Genomic DNA, 23,297 nt, shown 5'->3' on the forward strand with positions numbered 1-23,297 from the left:
CTTTACTAATACTTCATTTACTATGGATAACAAAAGAGATTTCGTACTGTGATAATACCTATATCCTGACTGATGACTATGCAAAAGTTGGTTCCTCTCCACAAAACCAGACAACTAGTCTAAAACAATTCTAGCACTTTAGACAATAAAGACAAATTTGAAATACAACAAAGGTTAGAATAACTGCTGTCTGCACTCTTTCCCTTCTTCAAGATTGGGGTAATAACTGCTTCTTTTAATTTGTTAGGAATTTGTTAGACAATTCCAAAGAAGGTTTTGAAGAGGACAATGAGGTTGTTGAAAATGGAGATAGTAGCAGGTAGGTGAGAGATAGTGGCCCGTCTATCTTTCTGTTGATCAAAGTTTGATCAATAGAAAGATAGACGTGCTTCTCCTGAGAATCGGGATAACAGCACTGCAGCAGTGGCGAGGAACAGAGTGAGGGAAAGACAGAGCAGTATCAATCACCGAAATAATGGAAACCGGCAGCCTTGCACAGAATAGACGCGCGATGTCGCCAACCTGCTCAATGAGAGAAGGGCGCGTGGACGGTAGCCGCACATGCAGTGCACGAAACAAGCACACACTGCGCCGCTGGGAGGAAGCTCAAAAAAGGCCTGAAAGGGGGCGCGTGCTGCGGCAGCACATGGCAGTCACAGAGCAGGCGCGCGACGCATCCTGTCTTTTACCTCCGACGGTCGCAGGCTCGCAGCAGCTGAGCAGCGTTAGTGAAAGCGCTGCCAATGTCACGTCTTCAGCCTTCCCTTCGCGCTCATTTGTTCGTTCCCTCAGTGTCCCGCCTTCTCCTGACGTCATTTCCTTGCGAGGGTGGGACACTGAGGGAACGAACGAATGAGCGCGAAGGGAAGGCTGGAGACGTGACGTTGGCAGCGCTTTCACTGACGCTGCTCAGCTGCTGCGAGCCTGCGACCGTCGGTAAACGATTTAAAGCCCCCATGGCTGCGTGGAGCTGCGGTAAGCGGTGAGGGTAAGCACCGCGGTGGCGCCCTCCAGAGGTCGGCGCCCCCCTGCGGTGCTTACCCCGCTTACCGTGTTGGCACGGCCCTGCCCGTAACTATCAACACCCCAGACTACACCCTTCCTATCTCAGACAGCCTGAAAATCCTTGGCGTTACAATAGAGCGTAACCTAATGCTAGAAAGCCAAGTGGCATCCACAACTAAGAAAATGTTCCACTCAATGTGGAAACTCAAACGCCTGAAACAATTCTTCCCATGGGCTACATTTTGCAACCTGGTACAATCCATGGTACTCAGCTGTTAGATTACTCCAATGGAATCTACGCGGAATGCAAAGAGCAGACCCTAAAGAAGCTTCAGACCGCCCAGAACATGGCAGCTAAGCTTATATTTGGAAAACGCGATATGAAAGCGCAAAACCACTCCGCGAAAAACTACAGTGGCTCCCAATCAAAGAACGCATTACCTTCAAAATCTGCACCATGATCCACAAAATAATCTGTGGATACATGGCAGACTTGATCGACTTACCAACTAGAAACACATCAAAATCAACTCGAACATACCTAAATCTACACTACCCAAGCTGCAAAGGCCTCACATACAAATCAATTTACGCATCCAGCTTCTCCTACATAAGCACACAACTCTGGAACACATTACCAAAAGCCTTGAAAACGACGTACGACCACCTTATCTTCTGGGAATTACTAAAAACTACCTATTCAAAAAGGCATACTCCGTTGATCCAACCTAAATACCCGATCTCTGCGACACATCAAAATTAAAGTACGTAATGGTCATAATCCTAGTCCTCTCTGCACATTTCCCAAACCGTGGCTACACCACATGAACTTTATCTTACCACAATATCACCTTGTATTTGTTCACCGGTGCCGGCAAATGCCTCCTGGTACTATGTAAGCCACATTGAGCCTACAAATATGTGGGAAAATGTGGGATACAAATGTAACAAATAAAATAAATAAATAAAAGCCACATAGAACTGAATAAGTGTATTCCGATAATGTTGGATACAAGTATCAAATAAATTTTAAAAAATGGAAAAAAATACACCTAATACATCTAATGTATGCCTATATTTTATAGAATAGCCTTAAATTTTCATATGGTATATAGAATACGCCAAGCGCCTCTATATATGACCAAATTTAGTTGGGGCCATTTATGCCATGTTTTACTTGGAGTAAATCCCAATGCCTAAATTAGGCGCAGAGTGGGTGTATTCTATAACAGCACGGATAGATTTTAGAAATGCTCACACCCCGCCCATGGCCATGCCCTCTTTTCAACTATGCAACTTAGAATTTAAACACAACGCATTAGAGAATAAAGCTTAGTGAGCGAACGTAAACCTTAATTAATGCCAATTAGTGCTGATAATTGCTTGTTAACATCCAGTTGACTGTGCTGATTAGCTAGTTAACCAATTAAGTTACACATGTTGTTATATAATACGCTTCAATTTCCACGCAGAAATTAAGATGCAATATATAGAATCCTGGGGATAGCGGAACCTAATTAATGACAAATTGGAATTTAAGCTCACCTGATATTTTGGGACTTAAATGTAGCCTTAAATTGCTCCATATCGTATGTTTCCACTACACTGAAATTATTATTATTTAAAGTTGATGTACATTTGTTTTAAAAGATCTGAAATAATTAAATTCTTCCTCAGCTTTCTGTCCTGAGTGGTTTGATAGGAGTTTTGTATTTTATCTTATCTGGGTTTTTAAGTGGATTAGTTGTAGGAAAAGCAACAACATTCTGATATTGCTATGTGACACTGTCAGAAAGAACTATATAGAACATTATCCTGCTTATAATCGAACGAGAAAAACGCCCAAGTTCCGACCTAAATCGGGAGATGTACGTTTATCTCACAAAAACGAATAACGCGGTATAATGGAAAGCCGAACTTGGACGTTTTCAACTGCACTCCATCGTGGAAGTGTATAAAGTTGACGGGGGCGTCAGAGGTGTGGTGAAGGCGGGACTGGGGCATGGTTATCACCCGAACAGAGATGGGCGCCTTTCGCCGATAATGGAAAAAAAGTATGCGTTTGTAGCTAGAATTTAGGGCACTTTTCCTGGACCCTGTTTTTTCACGAATAAGGCACCCAAAAGTGCCCTAAATGACCAGATTACCCCCAGAGGGAATCGGGGATGACCTCCCCTGACTCCCCCAGTGGTCACTAACCCCCTCCCACCACAAAAAATGATGTTTCACAACTTTTTATTTTCACCCTCAAATGTCATACCCACCTCCCTGGCAGCAGTATGCAGGTCCCTGGAGCAGTTGTTAGGGGGTGCAGTGGACTTCAGGCAGGTGGACCCAGGCCCATCCCCCCCTACCTGTTACAATTGTGCTGCTTAATGCTTATTAGTCGTCCAACCCCCCCAAACCCACTGTACCCACATGTAGGTGCCCCCCTTCACCCCTTAGGGCTATAGTAATGGTGTAGACTTGTGGGCAGTGGGTTTTGAGGGGGATTTGGGGGGCTCAACACACAAGGGAAGGGTGTTATGCACCTGGAAGCTCTTTTACCTTTTTTTTTGTTTTTGTAAAAGTGCCCCCTAGGGTGCCCAGTTGGTGTCCTGGCATGTGAGGGGGACCAGTGCACTACGAATCCTGGCCCCTCCCACAAACAAATGCCTTGGATTTATTTGTTTTTGAGCTGGGCGCTTTCATTTTCCATTATCGCTGAAAAACAAAAACGCCCAGCTCACAAATTGTCGAATAAAACATGGACGTCTATTTTTTGTGAAAATACGGTTCGGTCCGCCCCTTCACGGACCCGTTCTCGGAGATAAACGCCCATGGAGATAGACATTTTCATTCGATTATGCCCCTCCACGTGGTCCTTTTACAAAGATGTGCTAAAAGTGGCCTGCGCTACTTTCAGCACGTGATTTTTCCACATGCTCAGGCCACCTCTTATCGTGTCTGCCTAAATGCCAAAATTCTATTTTTGAATCGCATAAAATGGACAAAACATCAGAAACAATCCCAAGCACCAACACACTTTAACATTATAGCTTAAAGACAGATGTGAAAATATCACTTTTTATAGGATCTTCAGAATGTAATGCAACTGAACTGCTTAGTGAACTTCCATCAGGCAGTAAAGTGAAAATCGTCATTGATCCAAACTTTTGTTTATTAAAAATTGCCCGGATGTGACTAACTTCAAAAACCAATGTGTTAAAGAATATTTTAACTTAATTGTGACTTGCAGTGAATTACTTAACTGGCAGCAGTTTTCTGTATGAAAAGAACCTCAACCAACATGGCCAAGTTTCGAATCTTTGTCAGGGAAGAGGTTTGGAATGTAAATACTTCCTTCAGAGGGATTGTTTCTGATGTTTTAAAATTCGATTTATGGCATTCTTGGCCAGATGCTAAGTTCTGAATTAGCTCGTAGCCATTTACCGTATGAGCCCTTACCACCTCCTATTTACTTGGCGGTAAGGGCTCACGGGCTAACCCCGCAGGAATTGGGCAGCATACAGCAATGTGGCCGCACTGCCGATTACTGCCAGGAACACCCCCTGTGCTACTCCGGCAGTATGGACGATTTGGCACCCACTACCTGCACGGTAACCCTACCGCACTTTTGTAAAAGGGCTCCTATGTTAGAGCCACATATCATTATTATTATTATTATTATTAACATTTGTATAACACTACCAGACGCACACAGCGCTGAACACCTGGCAGAGAAAGATAGTCCCTACTTGATAGAGCTTACAATCTAAAAATACAGACAGGCAAGACAATTAAGGGGTAGGAAAGTACTGGGTGAAAAGGAACAAGGATAGGGAAATTGAGTAGTGGTTAGGAGCCAAAAGAAGTGGTGAAAAGGTGGGTTTTCAGTATAGATTTGAAAACAGGTAGAGATGGAGCTAGGCGTACAGGCTCAGGAAGTCTATTCCAGACATAAGGTGCCGCGAGGGAAAAGGAACACAGCCCGCAGTTAGCAGTGGAGGAGAAGGGGGACGACAAAAGAGTGGTACTGTTTACTAGTGTCTGATAATTTCATTCTTTCTCGTTCTCTTTATCTGACCCCCTGTGTACATGCACCAAGCCATGCATGACTTATGTGAACCACCACACGTGTGATGGTTTCAATGGCAGGCCCTAAAGTAGGATGAGGTTGTCAGCACCATCCCAAGGCAAGGGATTAATATGGAATAGCTCCATGAATACAGGAAAAAGAGAAAATCTGTTTATTGAAACAACATAAACTTATATTGAATGAGAAGGTATTTTGGGTTTAAAGCAAAGCAGAATTAATATTTTCTGCCCCACTTAGCTCAGGAGGTAGACTGATCACAGTCATATTTTTTGCTAAATCACATTCTGTGTGGCCACAGCATGATAAAAACTCATCTGAAGTACAGGATGATTTTGTTTTGGTCTTTCCTTTTACTGCACTCATCTCTGTCACGGCATCTTTTACAAATAGAACTGGTTTAACATAAACATATAATAAAATGCACATTAAAAACCTTTTTTTTTAGGTATATTAAAAGCAAGAAGCCAATAAAAGAATCAGTTGGACAATTTTATGACTGAGAAATAAAAGGGGCACTCAGGGAAGATAAGGCCATAGCAGAGAGATTAAATTAATTCTTTTTTTCGATCTTCACTAAGGAAGATGTAAGGAAGATATCAGATTCAGAAATGGTATTCAATGATGGTGAGTTGGAGGAATTAAACCAAATTTCTGTAAACCTGAAAGTAGCAAATTGCCTGGACTGGATAGTATACATCCCAGAGTACTGATAGAATTGAAAAATGAAATTTTAGAGCTATTATTAGTAATATGTAATTTATCTTTAACATCAAGTATGGTAGGAGTCTAGATGGCACCTTGAAGGGAAGGGAAGGGCAGGAAGCATGCTCCTTTACATGAATTTCCAATGTGGAGAAGAGACGTGGGAAGACCCGTCCTTACCCTTTGGTGCAGGCTTCCACACCCCGATTGTTGCAGACAAGACTGGAAGATTGCGGCCTTCGTACTGCTGACATAGAGGCTCATTTTCAAAGCACTTAGCCTCCCAAAGTTCCATAGAAACCTATGGAACTTAGCCTCCCAAAGTGCTTTGAAAATATGCCTCATAGTGTCTGGAACTTTGAGCAGCCCAGCTGAATAGACAGAATGTAATTTGAAATGGGCCTCGTTGAGCTCCATGTTACGGCTGCTACCGCCGAGACCCAGAAGTGTTCCTGCAGGAGGAGATTCAGCACAGCAGGGAGCGATTGAAGCTGTCTCTGCTGTAGCCGTTGAAGGACTCTCTCTCACCCTGTGGTGTCTGCTTCTGGTGAGTTGGTGGACAAAGGAGTCCGAGGGGGCATTTTATCTTCCCTTGGTGTACTGGGACATCGGTACCTTCTGGAAAGCCTCGAGGCAATCACTATGACATAAATATGGGAAGCTCTTCGGGGACTACTTTCCTACAGGTACTTTCATCTCAATTTACAAAATATAATGATGACTTTTCTTCTCAATTTGTGTCTTAGGCTCAGATTAGACCAGTTTGAGAACAAAGTGTCTGCTTTACACAGCTGTGATACAGCTATAGTAAAAGAGAAGTTTCTGATACAACGTCATTTGGAGTATTTGGACAATCAACTAAGGCTGAACAATTTAAGATTTTTAAATTTTCCCAGATTGCCTACGTTGTCAGCAGTAGAGTTAGTTAAGTATTACATGAGGGAACTTTTGGGCTTGCCTGCAGATAATCTTCCCCTTATTTCAAGAGCTATTCTATTCTATTCTGTGACTTATATTCCACTTTTATATCAACAATTCAAAGCAGATTAAAAAAAGATAACATATTCTTAGCAGACAGGAATTACATCAGAATAAAGAAACAGATATAATTCAAATTCCTTAAAATATATAAACTTATTTATACAATGAAAACTTAAGAACTTCTACTGGGCAGAAATCTGGGCAAGGAAATATTCAACCTGGATCTCAACAAGCTGATATGAATTTAATGGAATTCCTTGAGTCATCTTTGGAGTTAGTCACCGGTCTGTCTTCCCTAGTGGTTATCTTTGTGCTGGAACCTGACCGCAACTTCATCTTAAAGCAATACTTCAGATATATGAATGAACTGTTTTTTGGATCTGTATTAGAATATTTCCTGATATGACCAAGGTTAGAAGAAACATTTCTTGGCTTCAAAGCTGAGGGTTCTGGCATGGAAATGAAATTTCCTTGTTGTTGTTTTGTTACTTTTGGTGCTAATACTTATTATTTTTTTTTAATTTCATGAGCCAAAGTAGCTCATGAACTTTCTGGTTTCAAGGGAAAAATCTGAGGTTCCTGAATAATTGACTATACCTTAACCAAGCTGTTCCATGTTTGTTTGTTTGTTTATTTATTTATATATATCCCACATTATCCCAAACAAGTTTGATATCAGTGTGGCTTACAATAAACAGTATAGGATACATAACAAAGAATAATGCATAAGAAAGTAATTTGTTGTAAGAATCCAATTTTACAATACAATATCATAAACATACTAGGATACCTATGGATGTTTATCTTTATGTTCACAATAACTTATTTACTAAGGTGTGCTAGCTTTTTTAGCGTGCCTAAAATTAGCATGCGCTAAACGCTAGAGGCACCCACGTATTCCACTCTCAAATAATGACTCTAAAAGCATCTTCTATACACAAAATATATGGGAGAGAAAACAATCGGTGTATATATATATATATATATATATATATATATATATATATATATATATATATATATATATATATATATATGTATTAGTTCTCCTTTATAGTAAGCAAGTGAACACCCATGACCAATGATGGCGGCTTAGTAAACAGAGCCCTTTGTATTAATTTTTCCTTATTTTCAATTTCTATATCTTGACTCCCATTTTTGCGGGCTAAAGTGATATTAATCTTTGTTACCTTTATAATACAGTATTAGTATTTCCTTTATATTTGATTTTTATTTCTTCATTCATTTTATTGATGGATGTAATATTTTAAAGGTTATAAGTTAAAAGAAAATCAAGTATGGTACTGGAAGATTGGAGTGTGACCAATGCAATGCTAATCTTTAAAAAGGGTTCCAGAGGTGCCCTGGGAAATTATAGACTGGCAAGTCTGATGTTGGTATTGAGCAAAATGGTAGAGACTAATATAAAGAACAAAATTACTGAACATATACATAGGCATAGATTATTGAAACAAAGAAAACATGGATCTAGTCAAGGGAAAGCTTGCCCACCAATCTGCTACATTTCTTTGACGGGGTGAATAAATGTGGATAAAAGTGAGCCAGTCAATATTATTTATCTGGATTTTCAAAAGACATTTAACAAAATACCTCATGAATGACTCCTAAGGAAATTAGAAAGTCATGTGATAAGAGGCAGTGTCCTATTTTGGTTTAAGAACTGGTTAAAAGATAGAAAACATTTCTTCTAAGTCTACCACCCCACAACCTCAATTCATGTCCTCTTGTTTTACCATTTTCCCTTCTCTGGAAAGTATTTTGTTTCTATATTAATATCTTTCAACATCTGTATCATAGATGAAGCAGTCATATGAAAAAACCCCTTGTAGACTGCCTTGAGACAGCTAAAAGTGAAACATGCATCTATGTCGGTGACAACTGGTCTCCACTGTCTATTTCTCGATCCGAGTATGGAGAAACTAAGCTAAAGTGAAACCAAGCTAAAGCCAAAAGCTAAGTATTTCTTTGATATAAGAGATCTGCTAAATGACAAAAATGCTAGATAGAAAGAAATGATTTGAAATTTTTATATAAAAGAAAACTTTTCTGAGAAAAATGTTGGGAATAAAATATGGATTGTTAATGAATGTCATAAACAATGATTAATGAGGATTACGCTAACCCCCCCCCCCCCCCTTACCATATGCTTGGCTCATTAAAATTATTTACCAAAGAGGAGGTGGGTACATGTATCTAACAGATCCTATCACAATTTCAATACTCTACTGACTGCTTTATTATAAGTCTAAAAAATGTTTTGCGAAGCTGAGCATAATTGTAACTGATGCAACTGTTAGCTCCTTTCAGTAGTTAGATGTTGATGGCGCATTGCTAAGTATTGTGGATATTCTGATTTGGACTTCTTTCTAAAATGCTACTCTTTACTATATGCTCATCAGAATGCATGCGATCATATGATCGATTTTCATTGTCTCAAATGATGTGTCTTGGCTGGCCCAGAACATCTAGCTATCCTATCTCTCTTTCTCCTAGATTGCTGGGTTCATGCCTCTTCTAGAAAGAATCACATTTCTCTTGATCCTCTGTTGCTAGTCCAAAATATCGCTACTCCTTTATCATTGAGAACACACCCCACCAGGGCAGGTTTCCTTCTCTTTGCTATTCTAATTCTTCCCAAGCACAAACTTAGGTTTTGCTTTTCTATAATCATAAGCATTCCTTCACATATCACCTTTTCACCTCCCCTCCTCCCCACACACACTTTTCTCTCTGGTGGCAATGTAGCCTGGATGATTTAAATGGAGAATGTGCCTTCCTAAGACCACTAATCTCTGAAATTCAACCTAACAGTGTGATATCCATATAGTATACCTTCAGTGGATATCTGTTAGAACAGAAGGACATTGGAATATTAGATAAGTCATTCTGAGGCAGGCCAAGGTACCATAAGTCCAGCATTTTGTCTCTGACAGTGGCAAGACCAGGTCACAAGTATCCTGCAGATCCCAAATCAAATTTCCAGGGATAAACAATGCCTTTCCTAAATGTATCTGAGTAAAAAATTTTTATGAACCTTTCAACAAACTTGTCCAAACCTCTTTTGAACCAGGGGCGTAGCCAGACAACAGATTTTGGGTGGGCAAGGGCAAGAATTGGGTGGGCGCCAAGTGTTGTCTTCCCCCCCCCCCCATCACCACCACCAAAAAAGTATCTCGGACAGCGGGAAAGCACTTCTCTCCACCTTTGCAGCAGGCATGCACTGAAAACTGAGCATGTGCAGGTGACGGTATCGTGGAGAGTAGCGTTTTCGTTACCATCAGGGGGAAGTTTTCAGCTGGTGGAGTTTGGGATCCCTACCAGCTACTGCTGAATGTGTGCTATTGTTGGGTGGGCCTGAGCCCTAAGCGGGTGGGCCCTGGCCCACCCAGGCCCACCTGTGGCTACGCCAATGTTTTGAACTCTGCTAAGATTGACACTTTGACTACATCCTCCGGCATCATATTTGACAGCTTAATTTCACACTGTGAAAAAATGAATGTTTTCTATGGTTTGTTTTCAATCTGATGGTTGCTAATTTCATGGGCTGTCTTGTTTCAGTATTGTTTGAAAGGTTAAACAACCACTCCCTAGTTATTTCCTGGATCACTCCTGAAACACATTAAAATAATTATTATTATCCTTGCAATCGTCAGATATATTTTTTATGAGCAGCAAAAATTGTCCTTATTTCTCAGTTCTAAAATTTCTCAGCCTTCTGTCTCTAGTTTGTTCTTGATCATGAACTTTTCTGGAATTTGAGGAGCTAGTATATCTTTTTTTCCATTGTCACTTGCAGATATTTCCTAATGATTGGTATCTTGGATTCTCACATAACTGAGGACTGTTAGAAAAGGCTAGTTGTTTTTGTTCTTTTTCTTCTTTTCTTGTATTGCCTCTTTAGTATTTTTGTCTTAGTGTAGTTTCTATTTTAAACAACTGATGTTTACTTTGAAATATTTGTAAAACTGAGAAATATAAAAAAATGACACATAAAATGGAAATCTAAAATTAAATATTTAATTAGAACTTTGAATTTGCTTTCAAGATAGGTGGCAATGCACAGGCTATGTTACAATATCTTATAATATTTTTCTTTTGCCAAAAGGATATTATTTAACAGGCCACTTTATTATTATTACATGTGTAATAGAGTAAAAACTGAAAATCAGCTATAGATGATACATTTTACATTATTGGGAAAATTACATTTTCATTGTAAAAACATTGATTTTAACAATTTACCTACATTAATCAAAAAAGTACAGCATATTTAATAATTTTACAAAGTTTTCGTAAAAAATATATCTCTGTACAAAAAGTTCTTTTGCACCTACTTCATGAGAGCAGCATGTAGTGAAATGGTACAATGGAATCGTGAAAATGGAAATGATAATCATAACGTCAACAATATTTCCCTTCTCCCTCCCTCCCCCCTGTTTTTAACAGTTTTTTAGTTTGTTTACAATTTTTTTAACACAAGAAAAAAATTATTGCAGCTAGCCTGGAGAAAGGCAAGATGGGCGATACAAGCAGCAGTTTAAAGAGCACAGAAATACATAAAATGTTGTTCAGCACAGATATTTTGTCTTTCCCATATGAATCCAGTCTACACCTTGCCTGCAGATATTTTAGCTCAGAAAGGAGAGTTACTTGGCTGTTGCTAGGTGAATGTCACATGAACTCCCAGTGAGGATCTATATGAGAAGCAAGCTATTATGGATCAAACCAAAAGGCATTCTAAGTGAACAAGTCCTGATAGAAAAGTAACCCAAAAAGAAGAATTATTTTATATGAATAGGATTCCTAAAGAACAAAAGATGTACCTCTCTTATTTAAATGGCAAATAAAATACATATTTTTGAATGTGTGGGCTGGTTATTCTTTTCTTGCGTTCTTGCCTTTCTCTCATGCCTTATCCTTTTCCTATTCTGTACTACCACTTAACAGTGAATAATACTAGACTTTAGGATGATGCATTTTATTAAGTGCCTGACTTGAAGGATAAAAATGAATGAAAATGTTCTGTTCCCCAATCATTGCTGTAAATAAAAGGCGGCCTACACTGTCAAAACACTTTAAATTCTGAGAATTAATGCTGGTCTCACTGTGGATTTCAGTGACCAGATTTCACAGAACTACAGCATTTATAGATCTGCTCTAATAGGGAAGCCCTTACCAGTAGCTATTAACAGTGCTATTACACAAGGTATATGCTGCATGGCTGATTAATCTATTTTAGTAGACATTGATTCATTGATCATTGAAAGTATTATTAATTAAGAAATACATTTTTTTAAAATGGCCGAGACAAATGTAACGCATTACTAACTAGAGAATTGTCATTTCCTTCCACCCTGGAAATTCAAAACTATTGACGTATTTAAAACACTAAGGTGAGTCTAGCATTTAGCGTATGCTAAAAACACTAGCACACTTTTATAAAAGACCCCCTCAGGGCTCCTTTTATAAAGCTGCGGCAGTGATACCTGGCGCGACAAATGTGATGAAGCCCGTTCAATTCCTATGGGCTTTGTCGCATTTGCAAAGCGGAAATTACTACCGAAGTTTAACAGAAGGAGCCCTATAGGTGAACTGTAACTTGGTAGCAATTGTAGGACAAAAGAATACAGCTTACAGATCCATCTACCTGTTCAATTTTGAACTAGCACATCTTCTGCATAAAAAAAACGCTATTTCAAAACTGTGCAAACAAAATGACAATATTTATGTTGGTTTGTTTTGCCTAGAAATTCAGTCTGACCTTAAACGTTCATCATTTAGAAAAAGCTGGTTTAGCAAAATAATTGTGGGATGAATTTTTGATCTTAAATTCCAAATATGGAATCATTCTTGTTTTTTTTTTTAAATTAAGGATTAAACCTATGATATAGAGGTAAATATTCCATTGTGATATAATATTTCCCTTCTTAATACTGCAGTGCTTTGGGATTTATAAAGATATAACTGAAGAATGCAGAATCATTTATTCGATACAAAAGGGCCCTTCTATGAAAAAGTGTTAAATTTTGGGCTTAGGGGTATGTTTACTAAGGTGCGTTAGCGTTTTTAACACGCCTATAAATTTAAGGTGTGTTAAACACTAACTCATCTATACATTTCTATGGGCATTAGCATTTAACGCGTGTAAACTATTTACGTCTGTTTACGCTAATGCGCCCATAGCACCGCTTAGTAAACATAGGCGTTAATCTGTTATAACATGCGGCAAACCCAAAACAATGCTTCATAAAGAAGGGGCATGCCCACAATTTATTTTTATTGTAGGTCTTGCGTTAACATTCAGATTAATGCGCAGTACCTGCTCCCAGTTAATGCAGAAACACTTTTCCCCTCTTATTTAGGGAGCAGTAAGTGGTCCCACATTAACTCTGCATTAGCCATTTATTCCCTAATTCTATAAAAGTTGCCAAAAGTTGCATGCACAAATTTGGACGTGTGCCCAATTTACGCATGCAATTTAATTGAATAACGAGCCAATCTGTGCCAAGAATTAGCGTTGTAACAAGCATTTATTGGCACTAATTAGATTTAATTGAAACTTGTGTAAATTTAGCTGCAAGATCCGCGCCTACATTTTATGCATGAGTGAAATAAAGGGGTGTGGAAATGGGAGGGTCATGGGTGGAACAGGGGTGTTTAGAGCATTTAAGTGCATTATTATAGAATAACAGGGATATGCGCCTAATGTAGGCCCCCATATTTACACTATGTTTCACTTTCTGCAAATGGATGTGCTTAAAGTTAGGCATGAGTCTCGAGTATAAGCCCTATTCTATAAACCACACGTAGCTTTAGGTGCAGCTTATAGATGAGTGCTTTTTTCAGCACTCATTTTGTTAGTGCCATATATAGAATTCACCACTTAGCGCATTTTGAGACCCTTTTACTAAAGGGTTGGAGTATGGCAACTGGCTTGCTGCGCATCGATCTGGAACTTCTGCAGGAGCCCAGCGGTAGTTCCCACCCCCAGCATGCGCCAATTCCAGTGCTACACAAATATTTCTATTTTTGCAATGCCCAGTGCTTACCCAGAGGTAATCGGGCAGCGGTTACTGCCGGGTTAGTTTGGGAGCCCTTACCTCCACCTCAGTGGGTCGTGGTAAGTGCTCCCCCCGAAATGACTATGTGGCAAGTGGTTCACTTACCGCATGACCATTTCTTTTCCAGCAAAAAAGACAGTCTTTTACCCACCTCAAAAACAGGTGCTGATGCTAGCGCAGACCCCCTTTTACCGCAACTTGGTAAAATTACCCCTTTGAGTCTAATGTGCTAGCTGGATATTGCTTCCATGTCCAAACTATGCCGCCTGACAGAAAAACTCCATGCACAGTTTAATGCAGAAACAGGCAAGCTACAGCAAAACCCCTCAATGTGATTGGACAGTAGCCTGTTTCAGCGTGCTAACAACGCGTTAATTGCTTAATGCACTATAACAGAAGGACACCTAAATTAACAAACTATGTTCCTGTGTATGTGATAAAATATGAATGTATTCTGATTTTTTTCTCCTACTAACAAATTTAAATATGTTTCCTCTTTGAATCAATCTCTAGGGCCCCTCTCCATTTAGCTTGTCTCCAGTTTTGCTTTCAGAAAGCTCTAGAAAACTTAGCCTTATATGACTCTCAACAGATTGCACTTAAAAGAACAACAAAAGCATTCATATCTTGAATGACAATAATAGTGAAACACAAAGCAGGGTCGAGTTAAACGAAATTAGAAATGAAACAGGAAAAGCTGAATAATTCTCTTCCAGTCTAAAAGAAACCTTTCTATTGACAGGGTGCATTGGGTTCATAAATATGCTTTTTTTTTTTTCAAATCTAATAACAGACAGTGATGTCACAGTACTGAATAAGATGTAAATAATGCAAAAGGGAAGACTGTGTTGTGAGCTTAAGCCCACAGGTTTCATGAGCTATCTAAAATAAATTACTATTCACATTTTTACATGGCAAGCAGTAATTGCTGCCAGCCCCCTGCTGTTAGACAGTATGGCAAAGACAATGATGACTGACAACCCTGCTTTCAAAAGAAAATAATACTAGAAATGGAAATTTTACAGATCTCAATTGCTTTATTTTGGATAGATGGTGGAAGTGTCCAGTGCTTTAGGCCGATATAGATGTAAGTCAAATTATGAGAATGAAAATGCAGACAAATGAAAACAATAGGGAAATGTTTATGTACTTTCTCAAGTGTCTCTTGTGAGTCTGAACTGTGTCATAGATGAAGTTCATAATGAATGAAGAACTAAGTAGACCATGGTATGTTTATGTTTCTTGAAAGGTTATATGAGTGCCTATATACAATGGATGATGTATATAAACCCTGTATGATTACATTTTTTACCATATCATACTGAGTCATTCGTAATGCACTAGTGCAAAAAAATTGTGCAGTATAATTTTGCAAGAACAGCTAATAAATCTGCAAATTGCCCAATGTGTGAATGCATTGACTGAGATATTCTGTAGGTTGTTTTCTTTGTTCACAAGATCTCAGTAAAACATTTCTATGGGTGTGCAACCACAACAAAGGTTGTCCCTCCTTCAAATGAAGGATTTTATTTCTTCAGCGCATTCCCTTATGCAGGGATACATAGTAAAAGCATACTGTGGTGCTATCATTGGTTGCAGTACGGAAAGGACTTATCCAAGAGCCCAATATACTGCATTGAAGGCATCCAGCCGTGTACAAATACGAAAGTCTGAGGCATGAAGTATGACAAACTGGCATGACTTGGCAGTTTTCCTTAAGTGTGCCTTGATTTTAAACAAATTCAGTCAGGCGTTCTCATCCAAAAGAAAGTGAAATATTCTCGATCTTTTTTTCTCCTGAAGAATCTTGCCCTACTGAACCAGAAAATCCTGCTGCATATACTGTATGTTGAGAGATGGTATTCATGATTACCGCAGCAAAGTCAAAAGAAGAAAAAAAAATTTAAGAATTGACATATGGCACCAAGGAATCACTGCTTGTCCATCAGAGGTATGGCTATGAATAAGTCAAGTAGGGCACTGAAGGCTATACCACTGTACAAACTGTGTTCAGTGTTGTGTCAAATCTCACAGCCTTTGCCTCTGTGGGTTTTAAGTTTGTATCATACATTGGATTTTCAAATGAAGCTTGTCCATTGCTGTTCTCATGTCCAGCATATCCATTGTATTGCACTTTAGGTCTTGTTCTGAGAAAACAAACAAACAAATTCAAATAAGTATTGTGCAGAAAACATTGGATATCACAGGTACTTATGTTCCTTAACTGTTACTCTAGCTGCAAGACAAGACCCCTGAAATTTAGCCACATTTGACTGGCCAGGATCGGCACCTGGCCAGTTAAATGCGAGATAACTGGTGATCCACCGATGTTCAGCGGTATATGGATGGCCATGTACCGCTGAATATTGCTGGCTAGCGGTACAAGTTTGGCGGCCATATTTGGCAGCATGAAACCCTGGAATATCTTTGGCCGGTCTGACTTGAATATTGGTTGAATATTGGCTTGACTAGTTAAAGTCTGACCGGCCAAAGTCGAACCAGATATTCAGGGGTCCTTTTACTAAGGTGCGCTGAAAAATGGCTTGCGGTAGTGTAGGCGCGTGTTTTGGGTGTGCGCAGATCCATTTTTCAGCATGCCTGCAAAAAAAATGCCTTTTTAAAATTTTTTGCTGAAAATGGACATGCAGCAAAATCAAAATTGGTGCGTGTCCATTTTGGGTCTGAGACCTTACCGCCAGCCACTGACCTAGCAGTAAAGTCTCACATGGTAACCAGGTAGTAATGACCTATGTGCGCCAAATGCCACTTGGCAGGCGTCCGATATGCGCAGCTGAAATAAAAATTATTTTTCGGATGAACGTTATCGGATGTGCACCAAAAATGAAATTACCGCAAGAGCCACGTGGTAGCCGGGCAGTAACTCCATTTTGGCACTCATTGGGAGCTTACGTGGCTTAGTAAAAGGGCCCCTCAATGCCACTCAATGGGAACAGTCTGGCATTGAATATTGGCTCTCAGCACCAGCTGTGAGAATTAGCCAGTCAAAATCCTGCAGTCTGAAAATCAGCCTCAAAAACTTTATTTGACAAGAATAATAATTTGTACCTAAGAATATGTAATTCAGCTTGTTGGGGAGCACATTCATAAAGGCCTTTCTATATGTTAAGCCTATTTCATATATGGAGAAGACCCTTTATAAACTTGTACAACAGTACACAAGTGTATATGATACATGAGGTGATATTCAGCCGACAGGAGGCAGCCCACATAAGTGCCGTGGTTGGCACTGACCTTGGATATTCAATGCCGTGCTTTTCCAGAGACTGGCACTGAATATTCATTTTTGTTGGGGACTGTCACTAACTTAACCAGCTAGTGGGCAGATGATCTAAAGTCCTGTGATATTCCAAACAGCGCTCCAGAAAGAGGGCTGGAACAGCGTGAGGCTTTACTGACCCTATGATCAGAGATAATAGCATGCAAATTTAAGCACACTATTATCTCTGATCATAGGGTAAAGTGCGAGAGGATTGTGCCTGAATCCTTCCACACTTGTTTGACAGGTTATATGGTGTGAAACCCCACCCAGTGCATCACAGGATTTCGAGGTGGCGCCAATGGAAGAGGAGGGCGGCCACCTCCCTCCTCCAACAAAGGTAGGGGGTTGACTTGCGGACCACTGGGCCACCAGGGCTATTTGAGGGTCTGCTAGGGGGGTTAGGGGGGCTAGAGACCCACAGGATCTCCATCCCCTCTGAACTTGTATCAGGGGGGTTGGGGGGACTGCAGCCCCCATGTTGCTGGTGGGGGGGGGGGTTCGGGGTTCCTGCTCCTTTGGGGGGGGCTGCTGCATTACTGGGAAAGGGGGGCCTGCTAGCATGCAAAATACATGCTGGACAGGGCTCACCATTCCTCCCCAATGGTCTGCAAACCCTAACGCCAGTTCCGAGCTGGCTTAGTGTTTGCCGCGGACAGCGCGCCAATGTTTGGCACGCTGCTCACTGATCATTGGGGAGGAATACATTTAGCATGCATTTGCATGCTACTTGTGCTAAGAGCCCTGTTTTGCATGCATTTGCATGCTGGTTGTGTTCAGAGCCCACGAGCGCGTTGTTTCTCAGGCTAACCACTAGGCTACTCTTCCATACCTTCAAAAGCATTGCATTGTTTGAAAAGATACATATTCAAAAATATTTATAGAAGATGAAATTTAGATTGTAACAATTCTCTTCTTTCAGTTGATTTAGGTGGCAGTTATTAAAGTATGCTATAGCCCTGATGCATGTTATTTGCCCTTTGTGCTAAAAAGCATTATTGTGCTATATTATTATAATATATATTAATATTAGGTACCATGGTCTATATTAGTAATAAGATGCAAAGAATGCAAATTCATACAAAATATCTCTTAACTATGAAAACTGAATGAGTTCACTGCAAGCCATGTTATTCCTGGAAAAATATTGCCAGCAAAATGTTAATGATCTAATGCTCTTTGAAGCACCTTAAAGTAGCCTTGATAAACCGCTGTTTGACCCCTTCTTCTGAAACTTTTCCCCCATTACCCCCACCAAATTTTGACCCATTTGTAAGACTGTCTCCCATGGATATGACTCCCCCCTCCCAGAAGAGCTTCTTCTGGAATATAAGCCCCCAAAGAGCTTCCCATCTGACTAGACTTCTCCCAAGAGCTTCTCTTTCAAGTAGAAACCCTTCCCCAAGAAAGTAGAGGCCCCCTGGGTGTGGGGATGGGTCTTGGGGGTCTACTTGGGATGGAGAAAGTTCTTGGGGGAAGCTCCTGTGCCTCACAGGAGTATCAAACTGTAATGTAGCTTGCAAGGTTTATTGCAAGTAGAATTCTTCATGAACTGTGAGAGTCAATAACCTCAAGCACTGAGAAATCACTGTATCCTGCAGTACATTAAGGTGTTGTAAAAGGCCACCTTCTACTGTGCCTTAATAAATACCCTCCATAGGTGCTTATATACTGAACATCTCCCCATCTTCTGACTTTTGTGTGATTGATGCACTATGTTTCCCCCCCATAAACAATGCGAGAAAACCCTTAGTGAATCAGGTCCCATGCCTTTGGGGAAAGTGCTTACAGTATCTGGCCCACAATTAAGTAACTTTGGCTATATGCTTAAATATTGCAGTTTTTCACACACTTTTTAAGACAAACTGAAATAAGTAATCATGAGCTGACATATGGCATCACCCCTCTGATGCAGTCATTAATTGAAGATTGAAAACAGCTTCATATCTTCACTGAAACTCTGGTCCAGTTACTTGAATTCTCTTGTTTCTGACTTCCTTTCACCACTATCTTTTACCCTTCTCTTGATTGCCAGGTCTCAGAATGGCCACTGAAACCTCTAGCAGTAGTAGAGGGGGAATGGGACACACTAATTTGAGGGTCATTAGGCCCCAAGGGACAACAGGGGTGGCTGTTATGTGTTAGGATTATGTAAACGTGGGGATCTCCTGGGGCAGTCTTTGCTGGAGAGGGTTAGTTGATGTGAGGCAGGGGTTATTGTGCTGTCAGGTGATGTGATGGAGGAACATTTTGCTGTCAGGGAAGGTTGAGTGATATGGAGAATCATCATGTTGTTGGGGAAGACTGGATAATGAGGGGGGTGCCATGTTACTAGAGATGTGGGTGATGTGGGGAGGTCATTGTTCTGTCCAGGAGGTGGTGATGTGGGGAGGGTTGAGTGATGTGGTGGTGGTGGTGGTGTTCTGCTGTTGTGGAGGTTCATGTGATATGGGGAGGTCATTGTGCTGTCAGGGAAGATTGAGTGATTTGGTGGTGTCGAGCTGTTGAGAGGATTTGGGTGATGTAGGGAGGTCATTGGTTTGTCAGGTCATGTTGGGAGAGGGGCATTGCATTTTCAGGTAGGGTCAGGTCACATGGGTGGTAATTGTGCGATTCAGATAATGTGTTGAGGGGGTCATTGTACTGTCCGGTGTGCTTTTATTGGTGGTGGTGGGGGGGGGGGGGGGGGTTGGGGGTTGCAACTGCCTTTTTTCCAAACCATGGATAATTAAAAACAGACTCAGTGTTGGCAAGGGGCCTTTACACAAGCGCTTCACGTCCCATCCTCCAACACAGGAATTCCTGTTGGGGGAAGAGTGAGATGCAGCTATACTGTGTTTAAAAGCTGTATGTTAGTGCTGAGTATGCTTACAATTTTAGCCTGTGTCTAGGAAGAGGTACATAAGTATTGCCATACTGGGAAAGACCAAAGGTCCATCAAGCCCAGCATCCTGTTTCCAACTGTGGCCAATCCAGGTCACAAATACCTGGCAAGATCCCAAAAAAGTATAAAACATTTTATACTGCTTATCCCAGAAATAGTGGGTTTTCCCCCAAGCCCATTTAATAATGGTCTATGGACTTTTCCTTTAGGAAGCCGTTCATAGATCGAGCATCAATGGTGGGAACAGGGAAGGGGAAGATGCTGCACATGGAACCAGGAGGGAATAGAGAAGTGGTGAGGAGAAGTTGCTCTCCTGACACCTCTGCAAATGCTTTCATCCTAGGTGGACATCTAGTCTGCCTACTGGCAGGGGTACTCCTATTCCTGTGCCAGTGGACTGCAGTGCTTTGAAATAAAAAAATGCCATATAGAAAACACACAATCCAAAGTACACATATAATTCTTCAAACAGGAGGAGGTTAAAAAAAAGTAGCTAACACATAAAAACCTTACGCCATAATATCCAATATTCAAAAGTACAATTCAAAAGATATAATAAAGTATTATTGGATCTGTCATAATCACATAATTCAACCCTCAGGCAGCTACTTAGCCATTTGACAATAGGGAGAATATGTAATTGTAATTGATCCAACAGTATATGTCCACACTTTATCAAAATAACACATCTTTTTATGATTATTTCCCTTTTTTTTCTTATTTCTTTAATTTAAAAGTGTCAATTATACACAGCAGGAGGCAGGTGTGATGGGTTTCCTGCTCTGTATGACTGACACTTCTAAATTAAAGAAATAAGGAAAAAAAAAGGAAACAAGAAAAAAACTCATAAAAAGATGTTTTATTTTGATAAAGTGTGGACATATACTGTTGGATCAATGATGTTTACATATTCATTCTATCGTCAAATGGCTAAATAGTTGCCTGAAGGTTGAATTATGTGATGCTGACAGATCCAATAATACTTCATGATATCTTTTGAATTGTACTATTGAATATTGGATATTATGGAGTAAGGTTTTGATGTGTTTGTTTATAAAAAAACATATACATGGAAGTATATTCCCATTTCTAAAATGATCATATTTCAGACAGGCAGAACATATTGGAAATCTTATGATTGTAATAATTATACATTAAGGGTCGATATTCAAAGTGATTAACTGACTAGAAATTGAATCTGGCTGGTTAAATCGCCTTGGGGCTAAGCACTAATTTTCAGCGGCACTTTTCCAGTTCGTGCAGCTGAAAATAACCGATTAGCACTGAACTAGTAGGCTATTTTAGGAGCGTTCCAGGGACGGAGTCGGCACTTGCCAGTTAAGTGCCAATATTCAATACTTAACCAGCCAGTTTATCTACATAAATAGGACTGCATAAAAGTCAGTCCTATCTTTATGTGGTAACCCATAGCCGCTAAAGTGCTGAATAATGTACTTAACGAGCTATGCTTTAGCTGGCTCTGCAAACTCAGAAATTCAGTGCCAGTGCCTGGACATGGGCCAACATTGAATATCCAGGCTTAATATCACTGGCGGTCAGCTGATCGCTGCCAGCTGAATATTGGACCTAACCATACATATTTAGTAGCCAGAGAGATAGCATTTACCTGTGCTTGTAGAGATAAAATGCAAACCCCGATAAAATAAGAGCAAAAAATGGCACCAGGATTGCCGCTGCAACAGAACCGCTGTTTGTGCCATTGTAGTGGTTTGTGGAGTCTGAATCTGTGTTTAAAGAATCTAAAAGTAAAGCAAAGAGAAATGAGCTGTTACTTCTACTACTACTTAATATTACTGTACACAGTGCTGTACACAAGGAGTCAATTCTGTTTATTTATTTATTTATTTGCTCTTCCCAACCCAGAGGAATACTCCACGCACTCCAGTAGTTATGGAGAAACAAAGTGGATGCCACATACATATGAGAAAATACTAAGTTTTCTTTTTGTTACATTTGTACCCCGCACTTTCCCACTCATGGCAGGCTCAATGCGGCTTACATGGGGCAATGGAGGGTTAAGTGACTTGCCCAGAGTCACAAGGAGCTGCCTGTGCCTGAAGTGGGAATTGAACTCAGTTCCTCAGTTCCCCAGGACCAGAGTCCACCACCCTAACCACTAGGCCACCAAGTTAGAAAAACAGACAGCCAATAATGGTAACGTCTACAAAGCTTTTCTCGTGGGAGTTCACCAAAGATGCATACAGGAGCAGTCTCTGAGCACATCTCCGACTAAGTCCAGCTAACACCCAGGTTATATATCTTTTTTTCTATCATTATATAATTCTAATAGTTTTCATGCATTAGACCTGCCCCTAATATTGCTAAACATTTGCTTCTACATCTTGATCAAGATTATTAGGGTGATCCAGAGCAACATTATACCAATTACAATGTTTATTGCTTGCTTCACAATCTATTTCACCAGCAACCTTTTATCTTATGCCTGCAGGTCCAGATAACTTCCAAAAAGCCCCTAACCACATTGTGTCCTACGCCCCTGGTTGGAACGTTTTTTTTTTGTTACATTTGTACCTCGCGCTTTCCCACTCATGGCAGGCTCAGTGTGGTTTACATGGGGCAATGGAGGGTTAAGTGACTTGCCCAGAGTCACAAGGAGCTGCCTGTGCCTGAAGCGGGAATCAAACTCAGTTCCTCAGTTGCTCTAGATTCCTCTTTCTGCAAAGCTGCAAAGCCAGCTTGTCACAAAATACAATCTCTGGGTCACATAGAGTTTATGCTTTTACTTTCAGCTGTTAGCCTGAGGCTCACAGGACTTTGGTTCAGAGTAGGCCCAGACAGGTTCTTTATTATCAATTCCTAGATGACAGAGCTTATAATTTATTCAAGACAGACATTAAGGGCTGAATTCTATAAATGGTGCTGCAAACAAAAGCACTGTTTATAGAATAGCACCCACTGCCGGAATCACAACTACTTTTAGGTGCAACCATTTACACCAACAAAACCCTGATGTACATCCCCATGCCTAAATTAGGCTTGGATCCCCCAAATTCTAAAACAATGTGAATAAATTAAATGAATGCCCCTGATCCACCCATGACCCTCCTATAGCCACACCCCTTTTTGGACCCACACATAAAATTTATGTGCTGATCCTGCGCCTAAATTTAGGCACATAATTTTTAATTAAAGGCAATTAACACCTATAACTGTTTGTTAAAATTCCAATTATTGACACTAATTGGCTCGTTATTCAATTTAAAGCGCCATTTATAGAATTCAGGGATAATTGCATTTGTATTCCGG

The 23,297-nt window shown here is 40.2% G+C and overlaps 1 protein-coding gene across 1 annotated transcript in view; it reads right to left on the reverse strand.

Moving 5' to 3' along the window:
- Nucleotides 1-15,835: 15,835 nt before the first annotated feature.
- CSMD1 (CUB and Sushi multiple domains 1) overlaps nt 15,836-23,297 on the reverse strand; it is a 2,896,277-nt gene continuing 2,888,815 nt past the window's right edge. Inside the window, exons 69-70 of the mRNA XM_030195161.1 lie at nt 21,637-21,769; nt 15,836-15,995 (exon numbers count right to left, since the gene is read on the reverse strand). Of these exons, the coding sequence (XP_030051021.1) occupies nt 15,836-15,995; nt 21,637-21,769 (293 nt within the window). The remainder of the gene's footprint in view (nt 15,996-21,636; nt 21,770-23,297) is intronic.

The sequence above is a fragment of the Microcaecilia unicolor genome, chromosome 3 (assembly GCF_901765095.1).
Source record: "Microcaecilia unicolor chromosome 3, aMicUni1.1, whole genome shotgun sequence".
NCBI lineage: Eukaryota > Metazoa > Chordata > Amphibia > Gymnophiona > Siphonopidae > Microcaecilia > Microcaecilia unicolor.